The following is a 14,061-nucleotide window of genomic DNA, read 5'->3' as shown; positions in this document are numbered from 1 at the left end:
AAAGTTTAAAAACGAGCCACCCTATTGCACATTCTCGTTTTGGAATATTATCATGACGCTATGACACTCCAATGGTTTTACAAGTAAAAATTTGAGAGATAATCTTCTAATAGGTTTATTGTCTACGTGCTGAAAGAGACGATTTTGTGAAGTGATATGAAAGAATACAGAATACACACTTATATATTTTTTATCGTTTTTACATCCATTATTAGATTTACGCTCACGAAAAGTTCTTTTAGTAGTTATTTGCTTCGTTTAAGTTATGTTGTGATACCTTTTAGTTATATGTTGATAATTGTAACTTTCTACGATATTGTACGTGCGGTTTGACATCTAAAATAAGCCACAATATGCGTGCACACTGCACAGTATGCTGGTAACCCTTGGCTTATTAGATCATAATATGATGCTGGTAACCAGAAAATTAAGCACCTGGCAGAGTTAAATACATAGCATTTCTCATGCAAGTAATCCGCATCCTGTCTCTTGTTGAATAGATGTAAGCTATTAACTAATCAGAGAAATGGTTTACAATACGCTATTTACTTCTCAATGTGATGCAACTGTGCCATATTTTAAACTGTTAGTCCTGTTTTGGTATCATGCACGTTATAAGGTCCGCATTTTGTCGTTTCTACCTTTTCTAGATCTCTGCTGTGTTTGGCTTGTATTGTTTTTTCGTTGTAATGGTCAGAAACAAACCAAAAAAAAACTGAACTGAAATCGTTTATAGCACTGGTTGCAACGTTCATCTGATGAAAGTGAAAGTAAAAGAAATAACAAACAGGTTGGTTTATTGCTTCACTGACGTTTCGCGCATCATGACAATGCGCATCCTCAGATCGAATGACTACACATGAAATTTACAAAATTATATATTGCAGTGTACGCCTCAATAACACGCCTTTTCTGGCCATACTTGGAATAGTAAGGGATAACACCAATTGTTTTTCTTTCTAATAAATCATCAACTAAAATGGCAATGTGAGGACTTATATCTGATGTGTTGTAACAGCTTTTCAGTCTCATAAACGAGACATCTTGCTCGCATTTTTAAAAAATGTATTACACACATCACGTTTCTATCAAAATGTTCATTCTGTAGTTTGTTTAATTAATGCAATAGCTCACACCATTTCAATATCCCCGGCTGTATTAACAGACTTTGTTCAAGCAAAGACCGCCATTGAATAGATCTACACCAAAGCACATAACATTAATGTTTTTTAAATTATCTACGAAGAAATTATGTACATTTATTCATCAAAATTCCTTTTCTATTGTCTAAAAGTGTAATACATATTAAAACTTTTTTAATTTTGTTATTTCACATTTCCTTTGCAACATTGGTTAGCCTACAATTCAAGGCAAGTTGTTAGACTGTTACTTGCAACTTAAGCATTGCAACAATAGATGTAGATATTTAGTGAAGCCACATGGCTACGTTTGTTGTTTAAATATAAACCACAACCGGACAAACTCAACTCTAATTTCAATGAACTTTTCTATTCCAATCTCCTGGACACGTACTTGAAGGTGCATAGCAGATATATTGTGTACACAATCAATCTCCCGTCAACAACAAACAGGAACATCCAGTGCACAACATGTCCAAGGCATGACTTTGTACGATTTATGTCATGTTCATTATACATCTATTTTTTATGATTCGCCAAGCTTTTAAGTGAAATGAAAGTTAGCAAAAACAGAAAAGAATAAAAGCGATCACTCACATTGGATAGACAAGCAATAAACTTTGTTTATCTTAAACGCTAAAGGCAATGAACATCAGGCGCACCAAAACTTGGCCGGCAAAACGCAGTCGAACAGATGAGAGCAGTGAAAATAACATGGCTTAAGCAGGTAATGAAAATATTAGAGCATTGATTTGGTAACTTACAGTCAAGCAACGTGAGAAGTAGACGGAATAAATTAAAAACGTTTTTTGGTATATGTTGTACCTTCCAATAGCTTGAATATAATACGAATTTCAATATGGTAAGCAGCCTATCTAAAAAGCTTTGCTTCATGGAAAATTGCTACAACAAACTTAACAAACAAATCTCCTAAAACTCATATGTATTGATCGGTAAGCTTTATGTTTGTTTAACGAGGTACAATTACAAAGACAGTTTGTTAACAACTGTTGCAGCTACTAAGACTTAGAAAGTAGTTTTCGACTGAACGCTACAAGTCTTGCGGTAAACGGTGCCTCGTTGATAGATTGTCTCACAGCATCGATCATTTCTTGCTTGTAAGTTGTGTTGACATCTTTGGCGCACTCAAATGAAATAACAGCTTTCTTGTACTGCTCTATGGCTAAGGTATGATTTTGCATGTAATAATTTGCGTAAGCTTTCAAGTTGTAAGAGTGAGCGAATAATTGGTAATTGTTAGCTTTGTCAGCAAACCTTGTTGTTAGAGTGGATATACAAGAATTGCATATTTCATCTACCACGTCATACTTTTGCAGGTAAAAGTAGCAATATCCGATGTATATAAGACAGGAGATCTCGACGATAGCTTTGCGATTTAGGTTATAGACTTTTAAAGGAGATATTTTGTGCCTGTGCAGTTTTCCAAGAAGTTTTAGCGAAAACCTACGAATACTTGCCACGTCATTGTCGCTATACATGGATGTTGTAACACTATGAACAGCGTCACAACATTTTTCCAACAAATCAAGTTTTATCAAGAGGTTTTCAGAGTGGTCGCTAAAATCGATGCACCAGTCGATAAAGCGAACTGCCAGAACGCATTCCATATTTTCAGCGAGTGTTCTAGAAATCATTATGACGCTGTTAATTGTTATTTCACAAAGCTCAATGCTTTTTTCATCAGTGTTTTTGATCAGTTGGTTGACTTTCTGTATCGCATCCTTGACATTATGACAATTGAGACAATCGTTGATCTCTTCCAAAGTCTTTACGATTTTCTTTTCTTTACCTGTCGATTATAAATATCAACAATTATGAACAAAACGTTGTAAAATTTTCACAATCACAAATAACCCAACAGCGTTGTTGCTTTTTTTATCTCAAAACATAAATCCTTGCGATGCACTTTCACAATAAGTTTATCATCAACGTACAAATGAGAAATGAAAAGCCAGTTTATTACCAGTTTCGTAAGATCAAATATATTTTGTAGAGCCTGTTTAACTTGTAACTTGAATTGTCTTTGATAATCAGCACGCTCATGGTTTCTACAGTATTTTGTTCTGTGGGCTGTCATTTTATTTAAAAGTGTGTTATATTAGTAAGCTACTATACATTTGCAGTTGCCCATGCAAAACATAATCTGAACATAAATGTAAAGCACTACATGCATGTGTCAGGCATTCTATTGCTCACCTTTGATGCAATCTTGTTCTTTGCTTGTCAGATCAAAATATGTGAATTGAATTGATCTTTGCTCTGTTCGTGAGCTGATCAGAGAGCAAGCAGTTTTCAGATCACCAGAAGGAGGAACAGTATAAGAGGTTGCCACTTCAGGGATGGGAGCTCCAACGCTGCACATTAAAGATTGTATCAAAGAATTTGCTACACTTCCAGTGCGTAGCGGTGAGATGATGGGCTGAGATGACTTTCGCCGAGTTAAATGATCCCCGTTCAATTCTGATACTTTCTGAACCAGAGATGAAATATCGCTGCTTGTGGTGCTAGAATATGACGTAGATGAAGTACATTCTGAAACTCTAGTAGTGGGACTTGTCAAGATGGGTGAAGTCTCTCGATCTCTTACGACTCCCGTTGCTTCTGAATCATGAATCATTGGGCCAATATAAGGCTCCTTTGGGATTGTGTTGGAACAATTTTCTTCTCGTGAATCTGAGGGAATATTTTCAACTTCATCACTTGATAACGTTTCATTTGGAATCAAGTTTAGCCTTGAGTTAGGACCAGTGTCTTCGGTTTCATGTTGAGAGCTAACCACACTTTTCTCTTTGTTTATTTCGTCTGTATCATTTTCTTCTTTGTCAAAGCCAAGTTGTTTGGCTTCTAAATCATATAAAAAAGATTTCATAGATGTAGTTACAGAATTGCTGCTCTGGTAATCTTCAAATGGTTGGGCTTCTTCACCAAGATGTGAAGACGAAATTGGATTGTTTTGTGGCCCAGAGCATGACGCGTGTGAAGGTGAAGTTGAGATTTGTGATTCCGAACATTCAACGATAGGAGGATCAACACTTGAACCAAGAAATTTTGAAGAAAGTTTACCAACCTTTGGATTTTCTCTATGTAAATAGCTAGATATGAATCTTGGTATTCTAGATGTTAATGAAAATTGTAATGAACTAATTTCTTCAGATTGGCTTTTTTTTGTATCGCGCTTTGTGCAGTCTTTTTTTGTTTGACTGGAAACTTCGGTATTACTTGGTATTGCAGTAAATACGTCTTCATAAGTTTCTGAGAATTGTGAACCCATATGATGACCTGCAGATGTTGTTAGTAAACCGGACGAAGCATCATTTATTTCCAGGTCTTTGGATTCACAATTATTTTCATTAAGATTTTCGGAGATTAAAAGACTTTCAGAATATTCAGAAACTGAAGGCTTTGAAGGTTGTTCATCCGTAAAATCGGTTGCTGCTGATAAAGGTGTAACTGAAGCACATGTGTCGACTAAAGATGAATCTAAAAACCAAAATATCATTTAAAAGCAAGTAAAGGGAATAATTAGGTAAAAATTACAACTCTGAAACCTGGAATATTTCAACAAAAATGGCAGAAAAGATTAATGCTTTTGAAATGTGGTGCTTCCGTAGAATGCAACGCATTTCATGGCTGGCAAAGAAAACAAATAAAGAAATTCTACACCAAGTGAACCAAACCAGAACTCTGTTAAAAAGTATAAAAACCAGACAATATAAATTTCTCGGCCATGTAGTAAGAAAGCAAAAACTAGAGCATCTCTCTTTAACTGGTAAAATTTTTGGAAAGCGGGCACCTGGCAGACAAAGACAAACACATCTGGAACAATTTAACGACAAGACAGAAACAATCATCCATGCAACATATAATAGGAACATTTGGTCTAATTATTCATCTGAGGCCGTCGATGCCTGGTTCAGGCAAGGCAATTGAAGAAGAAGAAGAAAGGGAAATACAATACTCATTTCTTCAGTAGGCAACTTAGTAAATGTTTGTAGTAAGTTAATGAGACGATCGTTCGTATAATCTTACGTCTATACAATATCTTCAGTGCCATTAATCTGCCAGTCTGGTCTAAAAATTAAAAGTCTAAAGCCAATCTGGAGTGCAGCTTCCAAGCAAACTTTATTTTGGTTGGTTTTGAATCTTTATTTTCGGACTGACAAAGCCTTGATAAGTTATTCCCGGGAGTTTTGCATACTTTGGCGCAGGCCCGGTTATCGAAATTGATTGAGTGAAATTTTCGATTATTAAATTGTTTTTGCCGTGAAATTAATCCATCCATCAGATGCCGCTGAAAGCAGAGCAGTCCTTAGAATGTGTTGTTCAAGCGCGCACCCTGAGTGTCGAACCAGCACCGCTTGATCTTCAACCTTCATCGTTCACAAAATCACTCACTAACCAACTGAGTTATTTGGGCGTTATCGATGCATAAAGAATTTATTTGATAGATTTATATTTTGAGTTTGAGTTTTTAAGGTCAAAGGTTCATCTTTTTATAGCTTTAGGTTGTCACTATTTATCAAGACCACACTACGTGGCTTCTAAAGTAGCATTTAGTCTGAATTATCCAAAATAAACAAAGTTTGTAAAAGTGACACACTACAATTTAAGCTGCATATTAGTTTTGGACTCACAAATGGCTGCAGCAACATAATTTAAGTCGACAAACTTTTGAAGGATGTATAATTAATGTGCATTAATATAACATAACTAATAACTCCCATGTGAGCAAAAAAAAAATGAAATCTTATTGCAAAATATTTTTCCACTCAATAGACTCCTTGATATGACGTACCTTGTTGGTGTGGCCAAATAAATTGGTCCAGAGGTATCAGATCATTACTAGATATCTGGTCGTTGAATTGCATGGTTCTTGTTGCTTTAGCAACATCCTTCTGCATTTTAGAGGGATGAAACGTTTCAAGAAGTGAATGCAATTGTTTCTTCACAATTAACATCGCTGGACGGGATAAGGGATCGTGATCCCAACAGCTGCGCATCACACTGAGCAAAAGATCGATGATAGAAACATCATCAGATTGTGAGTCTTGCTCTAGCTGATGCCTCCAACTGATGATATTGCACATGTCAGGCCTCTGCTTTGTTTTTATTGCTTCTAGATATAATGGGAGGTAGCTGTCAGATAATATTGGTAAATTTCTATTCAAGATTATGAACAAAGTCATGCCAAAGCTGTACGTATCGTGGGATGGTTTTCTAGTTCCAGTTGCGTTCAGCAAAAGCTCTGGGGCAGCATATATTTTTGTATACTTGTTACTCCCTGACTGATTGTCAGTTGTTGCAGCACAGCATGTATAACTTGAAAGCTTTGATTCACCAAAATCTGCTATCTTGCAATGTAAATCTGCTGTTAAAAGTATATTTTCAGGCTTAAGATCTCCATGAACAAGTCGCTTTCCCGGTAAGTTGTGTATAAAAGCAACTCCACTTGCAATTTCTTCACTTTGCCTCAAACGCACTAAAGGTGATAACAAAATTTCTTCATCAAGCAAGAGTTCCATCAGATTTCCTCCAGGAACGTGCTCCATCACTATTGCCAAGGTTTTCATGAAGATTGTACATCCAAGAATTCGAACAACGCTTTCATGACTACAACGTTGAAGATTTTGTATTTCAAACTTGATTCTAGAAATACAAAAGCAATTGAAAAGCCCTTTTTTAGTTCACTACAAAATTATAAAATTCTAGCTACAAGAATTTTAAAATATTGCAACTCCAACAGAAAGCATCGATTTGCTTAAAGTAGCGATGCGATAACTTTTGTTTTTTTTATAAAACTTACTTTTCTTCTATTTTGCGACCTCCTTCAACTATTGCACATTTTACTGCCAAATTTCCATAAAGTTTATGGAATCCTTGTAGAACAATTCCATATGCTCCTCTTCCCAAGACCTCTTTTGCAATTAATATTTCATCACATTGGAATTGATGCACCTAAAGAAACATCGTTATCAACAATACACGAGTAACCCAGCCAGCAAAATCAGTCATTTTACATCATCACGTCTGCAGGCGTTGAATCAATGTGAAATAATAGATTTCGCTGATGGGGTAGTGTGTGATGCACTCATACAAGATAAACGCAAGCAAATCACCTTTAAAACGTGTTTTTCTTCATGGTTTTGTTACTTGTATTTGATTGTGTATTTGCATGCTTACAATCGTTACTGTAGCAAATTTAAACAGAATAATAAACGATCAATGGTTTTGTACTAAAAAGTTTGTATAATGAACATAGATTACACTACATCATCATCTGTTCAGTCTATTTCAACTCTCTGTACAAATCCCATCCCGCTGTCATTTCGTCATATCGCAACATCCCAATTAAACTTCAGAGTGTGCTACATTAACGGTTTACTTGTTTTTGACATCGGACCAAGCCGGCCCTTTGATTAAAGTCAAGAATTAACTTTTTTTAAGATTAACTGTATGAAACATCAGTAGATGCTACCCCAGACATCAAAAGTCGTCATTTCTATATTGATTCGACGCTTGCAGACACTGAACCAATGCAAAAATGACATATTTTGCTGTCTAGGACATTAACACTAGAATTACCAAGGTGTCCTATAGGACACCAGGTCTTCTTTAATCTGTAATTGCCGTTTCGGATTAAAAGCTTTTGTTCTGAAATTCCTTGACTTTTAACAAAATTCACTTGACATAATGTTACCGTATTGCCAGAATTCCAAAGATATTTGTTTAAGAAATTATATCGCATTTTTGATTGTACACCCTAGAATTACCACGGTGTCCTATAGGACACCAGAGAGCATTTTACGCGGTACTGGCTTAAAATCCATACTTTAAATCTAAATCTCTTTTGCTATCACTTCCTGTCGAAACTCACTCATTATGACGCAGCAGCAAGTCTTTGATTTGCAACACAGCAACAGCAAGGTTTTTACGTTTACATTTCACACACTATAGTACCCCGGCCCGGATTTAGGGGGGGGGGGGCAGAGGGGGCAGTTGTCCCGGGCCCCCCAACTTTTGAAGGGCCCCTTTATGTGGTTAAAATGTGATTTTGTGTTATTTTTTTTCCTTTTGGCCTTTAAAGTTTCTGCAAAATGCTGTGCAGTAGGCTACTGGACTGATGCTGCTGTAGACGTAGAGATCGTTTTTCGCATGGGGGCCCCCGATTTAAAAGTGCCCTGGGCCCCCCATCAGCTAAATCCGGCCCTAATAGTACGTATGTAAAGTACCAACCAAAAGCTAAAAGACAGTCTGTCTGTTATCCGCCATGCATTCTACCCCAGATGTGGACACCTCCACGGCTGCCAAAAAGCCATGTGTGATCGGTATCTACAATGAGAACAAAGTCGGCGTCGACGTTTTTGATCAAATGGCTTGTTTGTAGAGTACAGTACGTGATCAGTTTCCAGGAGGTGGCTATTAGCTGTATGGGGTAACATCCGCGATATAGCGGCAATCAACGCATGTGCCCTTTTTTATAAAGTCGACTGGTAGCCATATTATCACAAAGAGACTTTATACTCGAGCTCATTGAAGGTTTGTACGACCAACTACAAAAAAGACAACCGTTGTCATGACATCTGGGTCTAGGGTTGCCAAATTTTTTTCTCAAAATAGTGAACATTTTGAAAGCGCGCGACCGCACCCTCAAAATTCTCAAACGCATGCCAAAACTACGCGTGACCGCACCCTGTTACGCACGCCACTCGCCTAAATGTGTGCAACCACGCCTAAATATGCAAAAAAATTGCAATGTTTAGTTATGTGTGATATTGTCTGACACAACAATTTGGTTCATAAGTGATACCACAGATGAAAATTAATAAAATCTAACTTTCTTGATCTTCTTTAGCAAGTATAGTGCTCAACTGATCACAGGTTGAATCCAGGTAATGGGCTAGCTAGTATTTTGCAGTGTAGGCTACACAGCCAGTGGCGGCTCGTGCCATGGGGTTGCAGCCCCACATGAAAGAAAGAGAAGAGGGAAAATATGTTTTCCTCTGTGTTTGTCCGACCCGGTTACTTTTATCACTTAAGAATCGCGGATCGAAAATTAAAATATTAAAAGTTTCGTTTGGCAAAACCGACTTTGGGCAAACTGCTCTGCAGCCCGAGATTTTGGATTTCAAGCGCTCTGATTGGCTATAACTTATCCTTGAAGCTCCATCTCTTTTGGTATTTTTCAGCAATTTTTGAATCTGTTGGGTCTTCATGGAAAACAGCCCCACCTAACCGAATAAATTTACAGACTTTTTGAAGTTAGTTTTTATTTCGCAGAGTAGCGATAAGCCATGAATGTAGAAGTGTTAGCTGTAGAGTTAGGGTAGCCTATTCAACAGGTTATAGGAAGTGCTAGTCGGGGAGGGCATCTCAAAATCACTTGAACCTTGTATGCAACGGCTAGGCTAGTTAAGACTATACAGCTCAATACTAGTAAAGTTTGTCTCCAAAGCAATACTACTGTTTTTTTTTAAATGCATCTTAGGAATACATCAACTTTTCAACAAAGTTTGAATGCATTTTTTCAAAATTTGGGGTAAAAACATGATCAGAACGCACCAAATTTAATGCGATTTTTCAAAATTTTCTGGGGGGAGACCCAGCCCCCCGCGAGGTCGTTTGCAGCCCCACTGCTCACAATCAGCACCAGCCGCCACTGTACACAGCATATACCTACTGATGTTAAAACGGCAAGAAAAGAGACCCACAATTAGAAACGCTAAGTAGAACATTCTTAGGCCTACTTGCTTCTGTAGTTTACTTAACATACTTTTCATGCGACTGTGCTGCCTTCAATAACAGTTTGTTTGCAGAAATTTGTTCTTTAAATTCTAAGCAGCTAAAGGGTATGTTGAAGAATACACACAGTTCACTTTTAACAGAATAAACAGCTAAACGGTTTCGTTCATCTGTCCATATGTTCCCCATAACACTGAAGATTCTCTCAACATTGGCATTAGATATAAGGATAAACATTGCATACTGGACAACTTTTAACAAGTTAGGTGCAGTTTCTTTCGGAAAGAAGTTAGTCCACTTTTCCAGCGATGATCTTAACTTATTACTTATTAGCCACATCACACATGATTGAGCAGCTGGCCCTACGTAACCTAGTCCATGACACTAACAGCTAAATGGCCAAACTTTTTGGCTGTTAGTTGCTCGGGCTAGTGGCTTTCAGTTTGTCAGCTACCTTGGCTGTGCACTCCACAGTTGGACCGCGAGCTGGCCAAGCCTGGCTTTGGCGAAATTACAGTGGGGTAGCATGGTAGGGGTTTTCCCCAAAGCATTAGACTCATGTGCTTTTAGTCTCTAAGCAGCAGAAGTGTATGGTTACTGGTTAATCCATGGCTATTGGCTAAAATATATTGAAAGAATTGTTGATAGAAATTAATTGTTGACAGAATTGTTAAGAATAGCAGAATAGTGAACATGTTCACTATCACTATTAGCAAAATAGTTTACAGTGAACACTTTCTTGAAATAGTGATTTGTTCACTAAAATAGTGAACATCTGGCAACCCTATCTGGGTCAAGAAAACGTAGGATGCTATAGAAGAGGCTGTAACAATGCAACGAGGTTAAATGTGCCAAGTGTCAGAATCCTACCTGTGGAAAGTGTTTGCAAAATGATTCAAAAGTTGTTTTTGTGAAATTCAGCGGGTGTTGCAAATGATACTGTGATGCATTATATGGCTGGTCACAAGTGTGCTCATTTATGTTTCTTTTACATCTGTAGGCTAAGTCTAAGATTGCTAAACTGTGTCCCATAAACTGCTTATTTCTGATGCTTTTTTGTTCGAAATAGGTTTACAACAATAGCCTACCAGTTGCATGCAAATGTGGTTCTTGGGAAACTGCTTTCATTTAGAATGCAAAGTTATAGTTAAAACACTAGCAGTTAGACAGAAAAACGCTGCATTACTGAAGGTGTCCTATGGGACACCGTGATAATTCTAGGGTGTAAAAAATCCTGGTAATTCTAGTGTTAACCCTTCAGTTGAGTTGACATCAATATAAAAATCAGCAGCCCTTTCTTAATTTGAATTAAAACAAATATGTGACCTTTTTGCGCTGACATTTATTAGGCAAAATACTCCAGTTAAACGATAATCATTTAAAATATAGGACAACTTTGCTTTAAGATTTTAACACCTTTGTATTTATTTTACCGTTTAGACTAATTTCTACTCGCAACGAGCATTCTGCACTTCTGATGGTATTCAACTATCAATAACAAAAGACTTTGTATTTTAGCTAGAAAGTTTATTTTACAGGTCACTCGTGGTTGATGGCCATTAAAAGACTTGCTTTGGCACGGAAACTTGTTTAATTCTAAAATTACATGAAGCTGGAACACATTGTTTGCTAACAACTTAAGACTAAGGTTTAAAAGTCAACACATACCTCCATGCTTTCAATAGATTTCATTTTGACTTGTTGATTCCGTCATATGAAATATTTTGTTGTTTGTATAGAACCACTAAGCCTTTTCTTTAAACTTAAAGTGTATCAGCTGTGATACTTTTGATCATAAAGATACAATTTCCATCAGAGAATTCTTTGACAAACATTTCTTTCAAAAACTTTCGTCTAGCCCTGATACAGTTCTTGTAGCCTATGAGAAAAGATGCTGGTGCTAGGGAAGTTAATGTTTGCTCTTAAGTTAAATATTTACTTTATACCTTGTAGGTTGTTTGCTATACTGCAACTGTTGTACGTCAACACTGACTGCCAATGGAAAGAGCTATCGCAGGAACGGAAATTTTTTCCCTCATCAGTTTACAAATTATTTTAGCAATAAATACCAAGATAGCTGCATAATTGTGATGCAGTCAAGGGATTTCATTGTGTTGTCAAGTCGAAACCATGGACCTTAGGTTGATCAAAGAGCTGTTTAAGAGAATTTACAGATTTCGTGGGTATCTGGGTTCCCATTAGAAAAGCAGCAACTATAAAACGTCCTATGCTACAGACTTTCTGAAACCTTTCATATAGGAGACTTGTTTTAATGGTTTTTGATCGATAATGACAATGCACTGCATTTTTACTACATCCTGGGACTCTTAAAAAGTTTCCATGCCTAAACAAATCTAGTGGTTGGGTCTAACTGTGTTAGCTATTAAGGCTGGTGGTATTTTTCATACAAATTTACGTTCGGTGTTGGTGATACAGTATTTTTACGAATATTTTAGTGTGAAATATTGTTAACTAGAGTAAGTTTGATTTCACGCGTTTTTGTAGACCTTCTTTGAAGACGTTTAAAAAAAATCAAACAAAACGAATAGTCTCTAGTAATATAAACTAAACTATATCGAACTATAAACAGAAGCTTTCATCGCAGACAAATAAGTTCGTTGATGGACGTATCCATTCACTAGGCGATTAAAGATTTCAATTAAGTGGACGGAAGATGAGAAAGCCAATCTTCATGTACACCTTCAAGGATGCCATTAGTAGTCTTGCTAAAGACACAGTAGTGCTCTTTTGAGCGGTGACGAGCTGGCGTCCTTTCGCGAGCCTTGCGAGAGTTCCCACAACAACGCCTCAAAGAGTCTAGATTACACTTTAAATATGCACAGCAGTTAGAATTTCTCTGCCGTTTGAAAAGATGTCAACTTAAACTTGAGATTAACAGTGACACTCTGAAGTACTTATAACTTATCATTACTTTCAAGTTCTCTGAAATAACGCATTTTTCTTTATTTAAAAATGTTTCTGTACCACAAGCAATTGTGCTTTATACAAATATTACAAACAGCAATAAACTTGTTAAAATGACAATGAAGATTTCCAAATTATTATTAACTACGCAATAAGATACGGTAGGTCAGGTCATTAGTAGACCTGCTACAGGTAAAATGTAATCCTGTACCACCTGTTGCATAGCCCTGCTGCCTAAAAGGAATTAGTGATAGAGTGGCTTCCCTCACAATGAAAATTAAATATAAATACTTTATGCAAATAATACAGATATATGCACCAACCACAAGCCATGATGATGAAGAAATAGAGGATTTGTATGAAGAAATAAATGAAGAAATGGAAAAGAATAAAAGTCACTACAAAGTTATCATGGGAGACTTTAATGCAAAAATAGGAAAACACCAACAAAGTGACGGAAATACCACCGGAGCATATGGCATTGGAAAGAGAAATGCACGGGGGGATAGGATGATCCAGTTTGGATCATTTGAGAAACTGATCATCACAAATACTCTTTTTCGAAAGTCAAATGGAAGAAAATGGACTTGAAAAAGTCCAAACAGAAAGGTGAAAAATGAAATTGATTATATTCTAACAAATAAATGACATTTGTTGATTATGGATAGTGTACGAGCACATGGAAAGCTGAAACAAATTCTAGAAGCGAGAATACAAGGATGGTTTTTAAAAAAAATAACTTTTTTAACACCACATAAGCTAAGTTTTCACCTTTTTTTTCTCAAATGTTTTGCTAGCGCATACAAACAATTGTGAACGATTTAACTCGACTGATTTTTTGTCGTTGCGCTAAGTTTATACTGTATGTGATTGTGGCTGCCATGTCCTTGTTCATGTAAAAAAAATAACTGCATTTTTTTTCATAAAATGGTTGCTCGTTTTTATATATTTATACACTGCAGTTTCTGACACAATGTATAATACACCTCTGACACGATTAGTAAAATAATGCGAACACACTGAAGACATTCAAAGGGTTAACACCGGAAGTGATCACAGGATGGTGCGCAGCACTATACGATTAAATGTAAAACAGGAACGAACTAGAATGATGAGAATATCAAACCCAAAGTTTGACACCGAGAGACTGATTCAGAAGGCAGATGAATTCCAAATACAGTTGCAAAACCGTTCTGAAATACGTGAAAGCGACGTTAAAGATTTAGATGAAAAGACA

The 14,061-nt window shown here is 36.7% G+C and overlaps 2 protein-coding genes across 2 annotated transcripts; both read right to left on the bottom strand.

Moving 5' to 3' along the window:
- Positions 1 to 1,533: 1,533 nt before the first annotated feature.
- LOC145770354 (uncharacterized) lies at positions 1,534 to 4,501 on the bottom strand. Its single transcript, XM_082581972.1, has 2 exons — positions 3,357 to 4,501; positions 1,534 to 2,949 (listed from the first exon to the last, which is right to left on the bottom strand). The coding sequence occupies exons 1-2, from the start codon at positions 4,429 to 4,431 to the stop codon at positions 2,159 to 2,161; spliced, it is 1,866 nt and encodes a 621-aa protein (XP_082438098.1). The 5' UTR covers positions 4,432 to 4,501; the 3' UTR covers positions 1,534 to 2,158.
- Positions 4,502 to 5,929: 1,428 nt separating this feature from the next.
- Positions 5,930 to 11,692, bottom strand: LOC145771240 (receptor-interacting serine/threonine-protein kinase 1-like). Its single transcript, XM_082582976.1, has 3 exons — positions 11,568 to 11,692; positions 6,964 to 7,115; positions 5,930 to 6,806 (listed from the first exon to the last, which is right to left on the bottom strand). The coding sequence occupies exons 1-3, from the start codon at positions 11,589 to 11,591 to the stop codon at positions 5,930 to 5,932; spliced, it is 1,053 nt and encodes a 350-aa protein (XP_082439102.1). The 5' UTR covers positions 11,592 to 11,692.
- Between the last annotated feature and the right edge of the window lie 2,369 nt (positions 11,693 to 14,061).

Source organism: Aplidium turbinatum, chromosome 5 (genome assembly GCF_918807975.1).
Source record: "Aplidium turbinatum chromosome 5, kaAplTurb1.1, whole genome shotgun sequence".
NCBI classification, from domain to species: Eukaryota; Metazoa; Chordata; class Ascidiacea; order Aplousobranchia; family Polyclinidae; genus Aplidium; species Aplidium turbinatum.
Note: the sequence above shows the minus strand (reverse complement) of the source record. Positions and strands in the feature narration are given on the sequence as shown.